This window comes from Sciurus carolinensis, chromosome 1 (assembly GCF_902686445.1).
Source record: "Sciurus carolinensis chromosome 1, mSciCar1.2, whole genome shotgun sequence".
NCBI classification, from domain to species: Eukaryota; Metazoa; Chordata; class Mammalia; order Rodentia; family Sciuridae; genus Sciurus; species Sciurus carolinensis.
Genome location: NC_062213.1, coordinates 193,197,669 through 193,215,235, shown reverse-complemented (window position 1 = coordinate 193,215,235; position 17,567 = coordinate 193,197,669). Strand labels below are relative to the sequence as shown.

Below are 17,567 nucleotides of genomic sequence, written 5' to 3'. Positions count from 1 at the left end.
TCACTCCGGCTCTGAGAGCCACCCACGCCCCACCTCAGCGTCCCCCCACTTGCTGTCAGCACAAAGTCCCTGGGGAAGCCCAGGCAGCTCCTGCTGGCCCCAAGCCCTCTCCGGCCCCGACATTTCCCAACACGGGCTTCTCTCCCACAGGGACATTCTCCGGGTTGGGGTCACCCTGGCTGGCCACCAGAAAAAAATCCTGAACAGTATCCAGGTGATGCGGGCACAGATGAACCAGATTCAGTCTGTGGAGGTCTGACGCTCGCCTGCCTCGGCTCGCCTGCCTCTTCCTCCGGGCCGCCCCCCCCGCCCCACATGCCGGCCCCCCAGGTGCTCCGTCCACTGCAGGGTCAGCCACCTGCCAGGAGGCCACGGCAACCAGGAAGAACCAAGCAGCTTTCCAGCCGCAGGGACGTCACCAAGAACACGTGCAACTCAAACGACGGAAAGAAAGGGAAAAGGGGGGAAAGCATCTAGATCCGGGAGGGGCGGGAAATACGAGGAATATTCTTGAAAGAGGATTCTCACAGGAAATGGATGCTGGTTCTTGGGGGGAAAAAAAAGGGCTTGGGGGATCCGTGCGATCCTGTCCAGTCGGAGACCAAAAGCAGGTTCCCTCCAACTCCCTCTGGGAAGGTGACCTGGCCAGAGCCCAGAACCGCTTTCAGGAAACAAGAGTGAAGGGGAGCCGGGGCTGCCTCCTCTCCTGTCCTGGGTGGCGGGGCGACGGACAGACAGGCAGCCGCCCCCGAGCCCCTCTGGGAAAATCCATTCCAGCGCCACTCGGCCAACAGAAACAGTTCCTGTCCGTGGAGAGAAGTCTGGAAACTCCAGCGAGAGAGACTGTTTCTGCCGTCGGTTCGCGGGGCTGAGAAGGGGATTTCGTCCTTCTGTGTCAGGAAAGGCAGGGACACACCCCCGGGCCAGGCTTCCTGAGGACGGCCGCCCCAGGCCAGCCGCCCGGCGCCTGCTCCCGCCAGCCCCGCCTCGAGGACGGATGCTGCGGTGACTGTCGTCAGCCACACTGCCACTGAGAAGGGTTGATCTTGCATCTGGGTTTGTTTACAGCGAATCGTGGACTCCGGGGTATTTTGGTCAGGGGTGGTTTTGGTTTGGGGGGGGTGTTGGTTTTTTTGGGGTTTTTTTGTTTTTTTTGGGTTTTTTTTTTTAATGACAATGAAGTGACACTTTGACATTTCCTACCTTTTGAGGACTTGATCCTTCTCCAGGAAGAAGGTGCTTTCTGCTTACTGACTTAGGCAATACACCAAGGGCGAGATTTTATATGCACATTTCTGGATTTTTTATATGGTTTTCATTGACACGCTTCCCTCCTCCCACCTGCTCAGGCCTCACCAAAGCCACCTGCCACGGGCCATCTGGGCCCTTCAGAGACGTGAGTGAGATTGGTCCGGGGGCCCCAAGGCGGAGGAGCATCCCACCCAGGGTGGCTTTTGAAAGCCGCAGATTGAGTGGAAGCGGCCTCACCCACTCTCCCTCCGGCCCGCCCTGTCCAGTACTTCCCAGCAAACAGGCTCCTTCAGGGTTCCCGAGCGCCCTCCGGGGCCACAACCCAGTTCACCTCTGGGAGCCTGAGCCAGGCTGAGTCAGAGGCCAGGCCTGGGTCATTCACTGTGATACCCTACCCTCCAGGGGTGCCCTCCAAGACGGGCAGACGTGCTTCTCTCCCACCTCCTTCCCTCCACCAGGCCTTCGCCCAGGTCTGAAGGGCTCGGCCAGGGGGAAACCATCAGCCAGACACCCTCCCGAGAGCAAATGCAGGCGCCTGGGCCGAACGATCGGTTAGTGAACTGAATGGAAATAAACGCTTTAGTTATAAAATGACCCCTGTCCTCTGTAAGTTCCAAGAGAAAACCCTGGCGCCCTAGGGACATGCCAAGTGGTTCATGATGCTCTTCCCAGGGACCCTCCCACCCTCAGGATTCTAGAAGGCCCAGGGCTGAGAAAACACATGGAAGAATACACTTCTCCCTGTGGCCTTTCTGGCTCTGGCTTCCCAAAGGCACAGAAAGCGGCCTAGAACTCAGCATTAGTGCCCTGGGGAGCGGGTGGGCCAGATGCATCGGGCAGGGAGCGGACAGGGGTGCACTCAGCATGCCTGGGCCAGAGCCAGGGGTTCTGGGTGTCAGGCGAGCTGTGATCCATGTGCTGTGCTCATGGGGCGTGGGCCCCAGAGCGCCTGCAGACCCCCAGTACGAGCCACCGTGTGCGCCTTGCCGCCTGCCCTGACTCCCTCTGCAGCGGGGGCCAGGGACGCCCCATCTCAGGACCTTCCCCTTGGTCCATAGAGTTTCTTTGAGGGGCCTCCGCAGCGGAAAGATGGAAGCCACAGGCCACGAGCTAAAAGCCTGGGTCTGCACATCCAGCACAGACGGGCCTGTCATCTGTCGCTCACCTGTTCCCAGAGCCTGTGGTGCAGAGGGAAGGAAGGGATTAGGAGGGACCGAGCCCCTGGGGGCGACAGCAGGGCCAGCCACAGGGAAAGCATTGGCAGGTTGCCCACAAACTGGCCGGCAATGGCCCACTGTCCATCCCTTTGTGCCCCAAAGATGCCCAGCATGGGTGGCAGCTGTCCCAGCACACAAGGTCACCTTCTGGCAAGAGCTGCCCTGGTGCTTTTTAGATTAACTCTGTCTCCCCGGCCCAGCCCCACCTCCCGCTGCTCCAGGGCCCCACAGGGGGCTGGCAATTGGTGCTTCGGTCAGATGGCTTCCTCTCCTGACTCGCTAGGCCGGTGACTGCTAGCCGGCACGCCTGCCTGTCCACCCTCAGGGCCCCCACATACCTGCTTCCCAGACCACAGGTGCTATCCAGACCCCCTGTCACCTCTGCAGGGCCGCAGACAGACCTCACTGTGACCTCACTGTCCGGCTGAGTCGCAGCTCCCTTCTCAATGCCGAGGCAGTTCCCTCCACCCCCGCCCCCGGCTGCTCCACAGGGGGCGTCAGGTCACGCTGCCAAGCGCCTGCCACGTATGCTGCCCCCTCGCCTGGGCACATGGCTCCGAGCTGCCCGCTGCCTGGTTACTAATCCTTTCCTGGCTCAACCTCCCCAAGTGCCAGCCCCCACCTGCCCAGCAGTGTGAGAGGAGCTTCCGGCAGCTCAGCACACAGTTGGTTCTTAAGGAAAGAAAGCTGTCTTGTAACCCGGGCCAGGGCCCCGTGGAAATGGGCCAGCTGCTCTAGGAGCGGGCGACTGGCAGAGCTGAGCAGTGCAGGCTGGGTAAGACACAGCCATGCCACCTGCCCGCCCTCCTACTCCAGAGGCCCCCAGACGGGTTGGCGGTGGCAATCAGCAGCAGGCATCTTCCTGGAGAGGACACTCTGAATATCTATCACCTGGGAAGACACATGCAAACCAATCAGAGTAAATGATAGCCAAGGCCTCAGAGCGGGGACTAGGGTGACAGGGGCCATGGAAGACACTTAAGAGACTCGAAGGTCAGAGCATCAGCAGGTCTAGTTGGTCCCCACCGGATCACCGTCTGGGGGCTCTCTGCCACCCCCTGGTGGGAACTCACTGGCATTGCACCCTCACAGATGTGGTTCCAAGCTGGGAGCTGCGGCCCCTGCCAGGCCATCCTCACACCTAGCTGAAGCCCAGGAAGGACTCAGGACCACTCCCCATGCCCAGTGCCGGACCCTCAGCCACTCCTAGCTCGCTCCAGGGTCTCCATAGTTCCAAAGTTGGAAGATTCTCGTCAGGAAAGACCTTGTGAGTGCTTTGAAAGGACAGGCAGCCCCCTCCTGTCACTAACTAGAGATGTGGGTCTGGGCAGACACTCACCCCTCACTAAGCTTAGTTTTCCAACTATGAAACAAGAGTACTGGACTGGGCGCACCAGGCCTGCAAACATGGCGTCCACCTTGGTCCTGTGAGGAGGCCCAGCTCCGTACAGGAAAAGACACTGAGGCTCAGGGGTGCAGGTCCTTCTCAGGCCTCCACCTCCAGCAAGGGGCAGAGAGTGGCCGTGAGCCTGGGTCCATCCGCTTCCAGGGCTCAGTCCACCTCGCTTAGCTAGATGGTCTGAGGTTAGCCGGTTAGAGAAGGGGCGCTGACGTGGTCTGGGGCTAGCAGGGAGGCCACCTTGAAAATGAGAGGTCGAAAGGAAGTCCCTGCAAGAGGCAGCAGCCAGTGGCCCAGCGTAGTGGGGACTTGGTCTGGAAGGGGAGAGGACAGGCGGAAGGCATGGCCGGTACCAGGCAGGGTCTGGCCACGCCATTGGGCCCAGTCTTGAGCAGAGGGTGTCAGGAGAGTGTCCGGTCCTAGGAAGAGGAGTAAGTTCAGCCATCAGATGGAGCAGGCTCTCCAGAAACCCTCCGCCAGGGAGGAAGAGCCCCTGGGCAGCCCTCCTTGATGGATTTCCATCCTCACGGATGCGGATAATCCAAAGACTCACCTCAGCTGCTTGCAACAGTGGGGCTGGATTTTTGTGCTACCTGATTTTCATGGAGCTATGTCCACCCCGTTTCCTCCAGGCCTCTCCAGCAGCCGCCAGGCACCAGGGAGTGGAGCCTGAATGTTAATAGGTGGGCATGAAAACTGCTCCCTGTCACCCTGGCCCTGGACAGGTCACCCAGACTAGCTGGAAGGGGCCTGGGGTCCTGTCCTTTTCCATAGTGTATCTATCATACTGGGGGAAACCCCAGGGAGGTCTGGGGAGCCCCAGGGTGCTGAGTGGTGCCTCGCACCTGTGCACACACTACCTGTAGGCCTTGACCCCAAATCCCCTGAAGCAGCTCCTGCCATAAAAGTTGGGATACAGAATGGCCTCAGTGCTGGCCAGGTCCCCACGCTAGGAAAGCCAAGGTTGGAGCATTGGTTGCAGAATTGGTTTTTGGTGCAGGAAGAAGGTGGGCTCAGGGAGGCTGCTCTCAGGAGGTGGCAGCCACAGGGATTGCAGTGATGGCCAGGCTCTTGCCATATGCCAGGTATCAACCTCCCCACCTCACAAATGAGGAAACTGAGAATCCCAGTGGTGATTCCAGAAGAGTCCAGCCAGGCCATTAACCTGCTGTCCTTCCACCCGAAAGGTTTACAATCATCCCTTTGGATCAGACTCTCCTGGGCTACTTATTCCTTAACTTGCAGAGCCCCAGGCTCCACGCTGGCCCCCAGAATTTCTGAAGTCAGGCCAGAAGCCTCCATTTCTGTATTCTCCAGTGCTGAGATCCTTCCCCCACGACAAACTTTGCCCCAGTGACTGCAGAGAGAGGGTCTGGCGTAGACAGGGATTAGGAAAAAGTTGGACCTTGTTCAATAAGATGCCCAAATGCAGACATAGGTTAGGACTCTGGAAGCAGAGGGGGTAGGGCTGACCCTCAGGAATGTGTTCAGGCTGAGCTAAGATTTCAGGAAAATGAGAAAGAGCCCCAGGCCCAAGTCCGTCTGACTTCAGCTTCGCAGCACGAAGCCCGCCTCTGGAAAGCGGATGCAGTAAGAAGAAGAGGAATTCAGTACTTCAGAGGGGCCGCAGCCCACCCAGGGCCACCTACGGAGACCCCACAGACCCCAGTGCTGCAGTCCAGACCTGCTCACTCAACACTTGGCCAGGTGGGCCAGGCAAAGGCAGCATGGGGCTACCAGCTGGACCAGGAGCTTCAGGTCTGACGTGGCCTCCCCAACCAATGCAGTTCTCCCTGGAGAAGGGGCAGGAAGCAAAGGCCCTTGTTGGCGGAGCAGAGAACGAAGAGAGGGAAGAGAGAGGGAGGAGGTCAGGAGACTTCTCAGAGGAGGTCAGAGCCAGGGCCACAGGCGCTCTGGGGGCCCTGCCGAGCGTGCAAGAGTCAAGAATTCTAACATTCCATGGGAGGAAGATGCCAGGACTCTAAGATTGCAAAGCCCCGCGACTCTGAGACTCCAGGGGAGGATTCCACGTTCTGTGATTCCAGCACTGATGAGTCTAGGCTGCCGATTCCTGAGATTTCAAGTCCCTTGTTCATTGCTGGTCCCCGGCCCCAGGGCCTTAGCAATTAAAAATAATAATAATAAGTAAAGCACAAAGAGAGAGAAAGAGAGACAGAGGAAGAGGTAGGGAGGTGGACAGTTGGACATAGTAAAAAGGGCTCCACCCTTGGAACCTGGCTAGAGGCCCTCCCCTGGAGCGCCATGCAGAATTCTCTCCTGCGGGACGCACCTCCCAGCAGGCCTCAGGGCCCACGGGCTGTTGGGCTCTGCAGCCCCGCTCAGGAGCCAAGTAGGGACCCCATGGCTCAGCTTGGGCAGAAGTCACTGGGCGGGGTGCGAACTGCCCAAGCCTCCAGGTTCCTGTTCCAAGCCAGAGCCTTAACACAGCGTCGGAGGGTCTCGCTGCGAACAGCAGAGCCCGTTCCTGCCCTCTGACGCTCAGGATGCAGCTCCCATGGCCGCCTAGCCCTGTCCCCACCCAAGGGCCTCTCACCCCTTCCGATCCTAACCACTGCCCTCCAGAGCTGGAGGCAGCCTCAGGGAGGGCCCGTGATGGCTTGAAGCTCAGCCATCAGTCTCGTGGCTCCCACTCCTTGGACAGGGACTCTCTGGCTGGCAGGGCCATGCACTGTAGCCCCTGAGCTGACCCTGGCTAGGCCTGGCAGGGACTTCTCTGGAGTCGGAGGAGACGGCTGCCTGGCAGCTCGTCACCACAGCTTGTTTCCTGAGTGCCAACCACGTGCCTGGCCCGTGCTGACCTTTTACACGTGGTGTCTGGCCGATTCTCATGCTACCCCATGAGACAGGGAAATGACCGCTCCCATTCCAGAGACCAGAGACGTGACACACGGTGCTCCCAGGTCACAGCCACAAGTGCTCTCTGACCCCAGAGCCTGCCCTGCAATCACCATGGCGCACGCTGCCACGGCCCCCCACCCACACTGCACCACTCCACGGTCAGAACCATGGCCCGTCCCAGCCCAGACCCTGTCACCAGGCAGGAAGAGAGCGCCTGGACCCCTCCCGGGCTGTGCCCCAGCCTCAGCTCCGCAGGCCAGCGCTCGGCCGGGGTGCCAGGGGTGCCAGGTGATTTCCAAGAACCCTGATTCCTCTGGTCGTAGACGTGGCCTTCCTGACAAGGCTGGGGAGTCCGGGCACGAGGCAGCGGGGCTTCTAAGGGCTGCCGGTAACCCCTGGCTCCTCGGACCCCCACTGCTGTGACCAAGGAGACCTCACCAGCTGTGTCCCGGACGACCCCGACCCTGTTACTCCAATGCCTTTGTAGGAGTATTTTTAGCAGAACTTTTTTTTTTTCCAAAATAAATGTGAATTGTACAAATGATCACGTGGACTCAGTACTTTCTTTTCTCCGAGTTGGTTCCCCAGGGAACAATCGGGCACTCCCGGAAGGCCGGCGTGAGTTGGCCGGGGCTGAGGATGGGGCCGGGACGGGCTGGGACCAGGGCGTGGAACTTGAGGGACAACTGCTCTTCTAACTGCCACTCTGTTGGGCGTGTGCTCTGCCCTCAGGGACCTGGGGTCTGCGTCCCCACTGCCCTGGTGAGAGTGGGTCACATCGGGACTCTAGGCCTCACTCTCCTGTCGGTGAAGCGGGGGCCCCCACACTCACTCCTGGGGGGTGCCAGCAGGGAGCTCCGCTGAGGGGGAAGCCCGCCATGGCAGGGCCTGGGCCTGTCACCCACCCTGCTGGGTCCGCAACGAAGACAGCACCAGAGAGTCGACGCCCATCGGACCTCAGGGGACCTTCCGCCAAAAGGAAGAGGACATTTGGAGAGTGTCCCGTGTTCCAATGCACCGGGCACACTCTGGGCAAGGCAGCCTGATCGTGGGGTCTCAGAACGCTGCGGAGGCTTCGAGGCCAGAAGCGCCACGGGAACCTCCCCCAGGTGTTCTTGCCTACGGGCTTCCCATCTCGGGGACCAGCGTCCCTGGAAGCCCCCTGGGAGAACCACCCAACGCATGGGCACTGCCCTGGCAGCTGGAGTGGAGCTGGGCTGGGGCTGAGTGAGGCCTGGAAATGGTGTCGGGAAGAGGCCGGAGAGGGCTGGGATCTCGGAGGCTGCCCTTGGACTCACTCAGAAGTACTTACCGAAGTCTAATTACCATCATTAGAATCACGATTATTTATTACATGGAAGGTGCCACATCAGACACCACGGGCAAACAGAGACGGCTCCCGCCCTGGAGAGCTTGTCAGAGCATCCGGGCCGCTTCATCACATGGGAATTGGGCTCCTACAGAACACCAGGCCCTGGACTGAGAAAGTAGCCCCTGTACACAGGGGTGCAAGTGTCCTGGGACCCAGGGGATGCCTGAAACCAGCTAGTATCAACCAGGGAGTGCTATGATTTTTTTCTTTGTGTTCCACAGCATGGCTACGTTGTATCCTGGTCTTCTGTCCTTCCATGTTTTGTGCCCTGGTACCTCCTTGGCACCACTACACTTGTACTTCAAGGTCGTTATGAAGTAAAATAAGGGTTACTTGAACACGGCACTGCGATTTCGCAGCAGTCAATGTGACAATCAAGATGGCCACTAAGTGACTGACGGGCAGGTAGTACATACAGCATGGAAACGCTGGTCAGAAGGATGATTCACATCCTGTTAGGAGGAAGGGTCAGCAAGGGATTTCATCACCCCACTGCAAATGACGCACAATTCAAAACACATGAATTGATTGTTTCTGAAATTTTCCATTTAAGATCCTTGGCCCATGGGGACCTAGTAACTGAAACTGTGGAAGGCAGACCAGAGGAGCAGAGCACTGGACGTTCGCCTGCCTCATGGGAGTCCTCAGCAATGGTGGAGGCCCCACCCTGCACACGCATTTGTAAGTGGCTCCCACTGCGTGTGCACAGGCACACGCAGCCACACACGCACCTCCGCCCTGCCCTGCCCCACCCACCACACGCAGGTGAGCTCAGGCTCCCCAGCCCCATACGCAAACGGAGTCATCTGGCCAACACTCCCCTTCGTCACAGTGACAGGTTATTCTCTCCAATGCTCACCCTGCCAGGCCTTGCTCTGGGACAGGAAACAGGCAAGGCTGGGCCTAAGGGTGTCCCCTTATCAATGGCTGTAGGTACCCCGTTAAAATCCCCACTCCTGTCACCTGTAATTCCATCGGCTTTGGAGGCTGAGGCCAGAGGATCCCATGCTCAGGAACTCAGCAATTTAGTGAGGCCCTAAGCAAGTGAGCAAGACCCCGTCTCAAAATAGAACATAAAAAGGTCTGGGGATGTGGCTCAGAGGCTAAGTGCGCTGGGTTCAGTCCCAGGTACCAAAAAAAAAGACCACACTATGCCAGGTGGCTGTCGTGGTCTGTTTTCCGCCACTGTAACAGAATACCTGACACTGGACAATTTACAATAAACAGCAGTGTATTTGTCTCAAATTCTGAAGGCTGGGAGCTCCAACAGCTGGACGCTGGCGCCAGTGAGGCCCTCAGCTTCATCATCCCTTGGAGGGATGATCCCTTGGTGGGAGGCAGAAGGGCAGGAGGAGGTGAGAGCGCGAAAGTGGGGAACGCCTTTCACCGCAGCCCAGTCTCGCGACATTCATCCTCGTCACCTGGTATTAGGCCCCACCTCCCGGCGCTGCCGCGTCAGGGGTGAAATCTGCAGCACGTGAACTTAGGTGTGTGGGGGGGGGGGGGCACAATCGCACCACAAAAGTGGGGATGAAGCCAGGAAAAAATTAGTGGGCAAGGGCTTTGGGAAGTCCTAGGGGGGCTCGCGATTTTAAAGTCGAGTGGTTGGACACAAGGGAGCACGTAATCCAGGATCACATTTGTATGAAGATGCCGGACAGACTCGTTAACCAATGGCGATGGAGTTCTCAACAGCAGTTACCCCTGAGGCGGGCACGTGGCTCGGGAGGCTGAGGCAGGAGGATCGAAAGTTCAAGGCCAGTCTCAGTAACTTAGTGAGCCCTGTCTCAAATCAAAAAGGACAGGGGATGTGGCTCAGTGGTAAAGCACCCCTGGGTTCAATCCCCGGTACTTAAAAAAAAGAGTGACTCCTTTTGGGAAGTGCGGAGGGAATCTTGTGGAGAGCCAGAAACATTCTACTTCTTTTTTTCCTACCAGGGATTTGAACCCAGCCGTGCTTAACCACTGAGCCACATCCCAGCCCATTTTTCATATTTTATTTTTGTTTTGAGACAGGGTCTCACTGAGTTGCTTAGGGCCTTGCTAAGTTGCTGAGGCTGGCTTTGAACTTGCGATCCTCCTGCCTCAGCCTCCTGAGCCGCTGGGATCACAGGTGTGCCCCATCATGCCTGGCTAACATTCTATCTCTTGATGGAAGTGGTGGTTACGCGGGTGTAGGCATATGCAAAAGAGCATCAAGTGCGGTATTAGTACACCTTACACACTTGATGGGTGTTATTGCTCAATTTGTAAACACAATGTGGTCAGGGAAAGCCTCACTGCAGAGACATTTGAATAAAGAAACAGCTGAAGTGACGAGGGAGCAAACGAGCCCAGGCAGAGGGGACAGCGGGATCAAAGGCCCTGAGGCCAGCAGAGAATGCCTGGCATGTTCAAGAAGCAGCAAGGCCAGGACGGCTGGAGCAGAAGGAATAGGGGAGACTGGGAGGAGCTGGGGTCCTTCACGGACTATATGAACTCTAACTTCTCTCCGCATGAGGAAAGCCCGTGGAGTGTTCGAGAATGCAAGTGCTGCCGTCTGGCTTTCCAAGCGTCACTCCGACTGTCCTTCGGGATGTTGGTGGGGAAGGATCAGCCAGGGCTCTCCAGAGAAACAACACTGGTAGGATACACATTAAGAGATTTATTCCTGGGGATGCATTCATGCAGTTTGGCTGGCAAATCCATCAACTGCAGGACAGACCGGCAGGCGGGAAATCTCCGGCAGAAGCAGCTGTGGGGTCCCAGGTGGGACTCCTTCTCCCTTAAGAAAACCTTAATTTTGCTCTTGAAGCCTTTTGCTGATTGGACGAGGCCCAGCAGAGCACAGAGGATGATCTTCAGCTGACTCTCAGCAGGGCGATCGCCCTCCATGGTCTGTTAATCACACCTACAAAGTACCTACCCAGCAACGCCTGGATCCGTGTTGGCATGACCAGGAGCCACACAGGAGCCGACCACCGCAGCAGGCCGGGGCAGAAGCAGGAGGCAGGAAGTCACCGGACAGTCCTGGAGGGAGACAAGGGTGGCCTGCCAGAGCAGCAGGAGCAGAGGCGGTGAGCAGCAACTGGACGCTGGAGAGTGGACGGTAAGGTCGACTTGGTTTGCTGATGGAGGGATGTGGGTGAGGGAAAGAGTGGGGAGGGGCCTCCAAAGAGATCCGCCTGCACAACAGGAAGGGTGGAGCCGCCACCTCGCAGAGGTGGGGAAGCGGGTCTGGGGGAGACGAAGAATCCTGTAGGGACTGTCGGAGATGGTGCTTAAACATCTGGTCAGCAGCCACATAGAGAAAGAAGTCTGTAGTTAGGCCAGCCGGGCGCGGGGGCACACGCCTGTAAGCCCAGCGGCTCGGGAGGCTGAGGCAGGAGGATCTGGAGTTCAAGGCCAGCCTCAGCACTGTAGCGAGACCCTAAGCAACTCAGCAAGACCCGTCTCTAAATTTAAAAAGGGGGGGAGGGGAGGCTGAGAATGTGGCTCAGTGGTTAGGCACCCGGGGGTTCAATCCCTGGTTCCAAAAAAGAAAAAAGAAGCAATGGGGTGGAGCTATCCGCATGGGCGACGGGCTTGGCCTCGGAGCCTGGTAACGTGGAGAAGAGCCGGGAGGTGAGAGTGAAGGCAACAGCAGTGGCCCTGCACCAAGCAGGGACAGAGCACCCCACAGCAGGACGCACGGGGACAGTGCGCATGGGGCAGGACCGGAGCAGTGTCCAGGGGAAGGGGGAGAAGTGTCAGAATGAGGACCCCGAAGTGACCTGGAGTAGAGGAAGCAGCGGCTGGAAATCGGCATCCTCAGAAGATGATGGGCTGGGGCTCAGCGGCAGAGCGCTTGCCTAGCACGTGTGAGGTACAGGGTTCGAGCCTCAGCTCCACGTATGAATAAGTGCATAAAGTAAAGGTCTATCAACATCTAAAGAAACATAAAAAGAAGAAGTAAGATGACTGAGGGGAGTGACCTTCTCAAGGTCAAGGGAACAACCACGGGAAGATTGGGACCCAAGTCGTGCTGGAGGTCAGAAGCCACCACAGCAAGCCAGGAGCTGAAATCCCACCACGGTGCCAGCTGGGCACACGGCAGGACTCAGAACTGAGACTCCGTTACAAGCCACAGAGTTGCCTGGCCACTGGGAGGACAGGCAGGGACTGGAGGCTGAGCCTGGCCTGCCTTCCTTCCGTGGCGCCGCTCTGCCCCCTGGGGGCCACGGCTGGTAACAGGCCAGAGCCGAGCCCCAGAGAAGCAGCCTTGGTATCAGGAGGCTGTGGGCTGGGGGCATCCGACCCCCTGCTGCTGTCAGCAAGGACTCAGGCCAAGGCGCCAGGAGCTAGAGGCACAGACAGCCCCAGGCTTGCGGTGGCTCGACTTGAGATTTTAGATACTACAAGGGTGTGAAAGCGACATGCATTCAGCACAAACTGAACTTTGGATTTCGAACTTGGATCTTTTCTGGGGCAAGTGATATGCTGCACCGTACTCTCCGGCAGTGCCAGGCAGTGGCAGCCAGCCCGGCTTCCAGTGAGTCACACGGTCACGTGGGAGTCGGGAGAACGACCCAAGCTCTGCAGGGTGCTGAGTCACCGAGTTAGGACATTCGGTAAATTAGGGTCAGGTGTGTTTTCAACGTAGGGTGTGGTTTATCAGGGACGGACCCACACCATAAGTTGTGCAGTCCCATCTGCACAGTGATGGGACAGGAAGCAGAGAAGGCTGAACCTCAGGGTGTCCCTCTGAAATCCCCACTCCTGCCAGGTGAGGCAGTGCACACCTGTAATCCCAGTGGTGTGGGAGGCTGAGGCAGGAGGATCACAAGTTCGAGGCCAGTCTCGGCAAATGAGCAAGACCCTGTCTCAAAATAAAAAATCAAAAGGGAGGTGGCTGAGTCACAGAGCATCCCTGTTTTCGATCCCCAGTTTAAAATAAACCCCCCACTCCTGATTTCTTAACACTACCTCTCAGGTCCCGGCTGCTGGCTTCGAATTTCTCAAGAAAAGAGCTCAACCTGGCTGAGAAGGACTAGGAAATTTGTCTTGAGGCTTAGGTACCTTGCCAGCCTGCTGTCTGTCTCTAGGCTGCCAGTTTATCAGAGGTGGCTCCAGGGGAAAAGCTGGCGGAGACTGTCACCTGTGGGACCTTTACCAGGGATATGTCATCAACTGATGCTCACAACCTTCCAGAAGTGTTTCCTCCCAGGTGTGAAGGCTTAAGGGTTTCAAACCCCTCTTGAGGTGGGTTGTGGCTCGGTGGTGGAGCCCTTACCTCGCACGTGTGAGGCACTGGGTTCGATTCTCGGCACCACATATAAATAAACAAATAAATAAAGATGTTGTGTCCACCTACAACCAAAAAAATTTTTTTTAAATAATAAAATAAATAAAACCCACTCTTCAGACTGGGGTTGTGGCTCAGTGGTAAGCACTCACCTAGCCCACTGAGGCACTGGGTTCGATCCTCAGCACCATATAATAATAAAGAAATAAAATAAAGGTCCATCTACAACTAAAAAAATAATTAATTAATTAATTAATTAAAGGTCCATCTACAACTAAAAAGAATTTTAATAAAATAAAACCCAAATATAGTTCATAAATACTGACTGACATTTTCATTGAAGGGGTAAAATAAAACAATGGTTATTATGGTGAAGCTTCACTAATTCCTTGATGACGTGAGAACCTTCTCTCCTGAATCAGGTAATATTTTTTAAATACTGGAAGAATATTTCCTCAGTTGTTTTGTGACAGTCACAACCTAATGGCTGTGCACACATGCAATATTGAGTTTAATCTGCATTGGCCTTTTACCCATCATTTTCTCAGGTCTAGAAAATTGACAAAACGAGAACTAAACCAATCCCTGACCTGTAGCAATGGCCACTTTCCATGGTGTTACTACTCCCACGGAGACCAGTTTCAAACTATCAATGTGAGTCACTGACCAGAAACAGGAGGAGCCGCCCAGCACAAACCTCAGCAGATTTTAAAAGGATTAAAATCATACAAAGTGTATACTCTGGTCAGAATGCCATCAAACCAGAAAGCAGGAGAATTAACATAACAGGAAAATATAACTATAGTAATCAAACTACGTTGTATTGATGGAAGGACAGACACATAGAACAGGACAGAGAACCTAGAGGCAGACCCACATGTGTCTAAATATTTTTTTACTAATGCACAACAGGTGTTCAATGGAGGACAGCCACTTCAACAAATGGTCCTGGAATAACTGGACACCTGTGTTGGTCAGTTTTCTGTTACTGTAACAAAATACATGAAATAACTTATAAAGAAAAAAGGTTTATTATGGCTCACAGTTTGGATCTTTAAGTCTATGATCAGTTGTTCCTGTTGCCTTTGGACCTGCAGTGAGGTAGTCATATGTCATGATAGGAGTGTGCAGTAGAGGAATCTGCTCACCTCATAGCATCGGGGAAGTGAAAGAGAAAGACAAGGATCCAAAGTCCCAGAGTCCCCATCCAGGACATGCTCCCATATGACTGAAGGTTTCCAATTAGGCCTCACCTCTTAAAAGTTCCACCATCTCCAAATAGCACCATCGTCTGGTGACCAAGCCATACACACATACACATTTGGGGGACACTTATCCAAACCAGAGCAACAACTATAGGCAGAAACATGAATTTCAACCTAAACCTCACATCTTTTACAAAAATTAATCCAAAAGGGCTCACAAACTTAAATATAAACTATAAAATGATAAAATGTTCAGAAAATCTCATAGGAGAAATCTTTGGGAACTAGAGGCCGGAAAAGTTCTGAGACTTGGCATCCAAAGCACGACCCAGAGGAGAAAAAATGATGAATTAGATGGTTTGAGTTTTGTGGCTACTGTAACAGATTACTACAAAACTGATGACTTTAAACAACAGAAATGTACTCTCACCATTCTAGAGACTAGACGTCTGAAATGAGTATCGCTGGGCTGAATGGAGTGTCTGCAGGGCTGCGCTCTGTTGGCTGTAGGAGAGAAGCCGCCCTTTGCCTCTTCTGGTGACTGGTGGCTGCCACCATCCCCTGCTGGGGCTGCGTCATTTCAAACTCTGTGGTCACACTTTCTCCTTCTCTTCTGAGCTGACTCACCCTCGCATCTCTCTTACAAGGAAATCTGCAATTGCTTTTCAGACCCATCCCAGTAATGCAGGATGGTCTCATCTCAAACTCTTTTTTTTTTATATTTTTTTAGATGTTGATAGATCTTTACTTTATTCGTTTATTTCTACGCGGTGCTGAGAATCAAACCCAGTGCCTCACACATGCTAGGCAAGCGCTCTACACTGAGTCACAACCCCACACCCTCATCTCAATATCTTCAGTCATATCTGCAAAGTCCTTTGTCTGCTCTACAATGTAACAGTCTCAGGTTCCCGCGATGACAACCTGGATGCTTCGTTTGTTTGTTTTTGCAGTACTGGGGATGGAACCACCCAGGAGTGCCCCACCCCTGAGGTTCATCCCCAGTCCTTTTTATATTTTTTGAGACAGGGTCTCACTAAGTTACTGAGACTGGCCTCGAACTTGTGATCTTCCTGCTTCAGCCTCCCAAGTCACTGGGATGTCAGGGGTGCGCCACCCCCGTCCCCAGACGCATGTACATCTTTTGAGGGACCATGATCCAGCCTACCACAATTGGACTTGAGCAAAAATTTTAAACACTGCTTTGCAAACTATCCTAGGAGGCTGAAAAGACAAACTACTAACTTGAAAATATTTGGAAACTACACATTTGACAAAGGACCCTATCAAGAATATATAAAGAACCTTCAAAATGAAACAATCTTTTAATCCAGTTAGAAAATGGGCAAAGATCATAAAGAGAGATTTCACTAAAGAGGCTGTACAGATGGCAAAATAAAAAAAAAGAAAGGGAAAAAAGTCCATGAGGATGTTCAACATCAGTTGCTGTTAGGAAAGTGCAAATTAAAATCACCGTGACGTATCGCTGCACATCTATTAAAATTACTAAAATAAAAAATAGCGACAATACCAAATGTCGATACGACTGTGGGGAAATGATCCTTTGGACACGGCTGGCTGGAAAGTAAAATGGTAAGTCACTCTTTTTTTTTTTTTTGCGGTGCTGAGACTGAACCCCGGGCCTTGTGCTTGCGAGGCAAGCACTCTACCCACTGAGCTGTATCCCCAACCTGCCACTCTTTTCTTATCTTTGCGGCACCAGGAATGGAACCGAGGGCCTCACACTACCACTGAGCCACTCCCCGGGTGGGCACAGCCACTCCGGGACAAGTTGGGCAGCTTAACTAAGCAGATAACTACCATCTGACCCCACCATGCACTCCCGGGCACGTGTCCCAGAGAAATAAAAGCAAGTTCCCATAAAAGCCTGTAAACAAATTCTCACTGCAACTTTGTTCATGACAACCCAGATGTCCTTTGACAAGTGAATGGTTAGACATTTGTGCCAAATCCATCCAAGAAACCACTACTGTGCAACAAAAAGAAACAAACTACTAATACCTGCAGCACCGGGAGAATGACCCTGGGGAGCAGGGTCCCAAAAGCTCACATACCATCTGACTCCATTTATATGCTATTCTTTCTTTTTTTAATTTTTTTTTTTTAGTTGCAATGGGCCTTTAATTTATTCACTTATATGCAGTGCTGAGAATCGAACCCAGTGCCTCACATGTGCTAGGTAAGCGCTCTACCACCGAGCCATAGCCCAATCTAGACGCTATTCTTTTTTTTTTTTTTTTTTTTTTTTTTGCGGTGCTGGGGATGGAACCCAGGGCCTTGTGCTTTCAAGGCGAGCACTCTACCAACTGAGCTATATCCCCAGGCCTATATGCCATTCTTGAAATGACAAAATTTCAGAAATGGAGAACAGATTGGTGGTTACCAAGGGTTGAGAGGATAGGGTTGACAAGTAGGTGGGTGTGGCTAGGAAAGGGGAAAGAGGGGTCCTGGTGCTAAAGAAACTGTCCTGGATCTTGACCGTTCTGTTGGAATCTTGCTTGCCATTGTTTTAGCAGATGCCCACATCAGAGGAACCTGGGTTAAGGGCACACTGACTCCTTCTTATACTTGCATGTGGATCTATCACTATCTCAAAAGAAAAAGTTTACTTTAAAAAAAAAAAAAAGACATGCAAAATACAAGCCCAAATTCTGTATTTTATGTCAACAGACATAAAATTCATCAAAATGTTAAAACTCTGCTCTTCAAAAGATACCATTAAGAAAATGAAAAGTCACTGAGCATAGAGGTGTAATCCCAGCAGTTCAGGAGGCTGAGGCAGGAGGATGGCAAGTTCAAAGCCAGCCTCAGCAAGGCCCTAAGTAACTTAGAGAGACCCTGTCTCAAAATAAAAAACAAAAAGGGCTGGGGATGTGGTTCAGTGGTTAAGTGCCCCTGGGTTCAAACTCTGGTGCCAAAAAAAAAAAAAAAGAAAGAAAGAAAGAAAGAAGAAAAGAAAATGAAAAGTCAAGCCAAAAAC

At 53.9% G+C, this 17,567-nt stretch overlaps 1 protein-coding gene across 3 annotated transcripts in view; it reads left to right on the top strand.

Annotated features, from left to right (window-relative positions):
- The window catches only part of Ephb2 (EPH receptor B2), a 148,961-nt gene extending 147,138 nt beyond the window's left edge, over window positions 1-1,823 (top strand). For all 3 annotated transcript variants that reach the window (XM_047561849.1, XM_047561840.1, XM_047561831.1), the window contains exon 16: window positions 151-1,823. In XM_047561849.1, the coding sequence (XP_047417805.1) occupies window positions 151-259 (109 nt within the window). In that variant the 3' untranslated portion in view covers window positions 260-1,823. The remainder of the gene's footprint in view (window positions 1-150) is intronic.
- The last annotated feature ends 15,744 nt before the right edge of the window (window positions 1,824-17,567 follow it).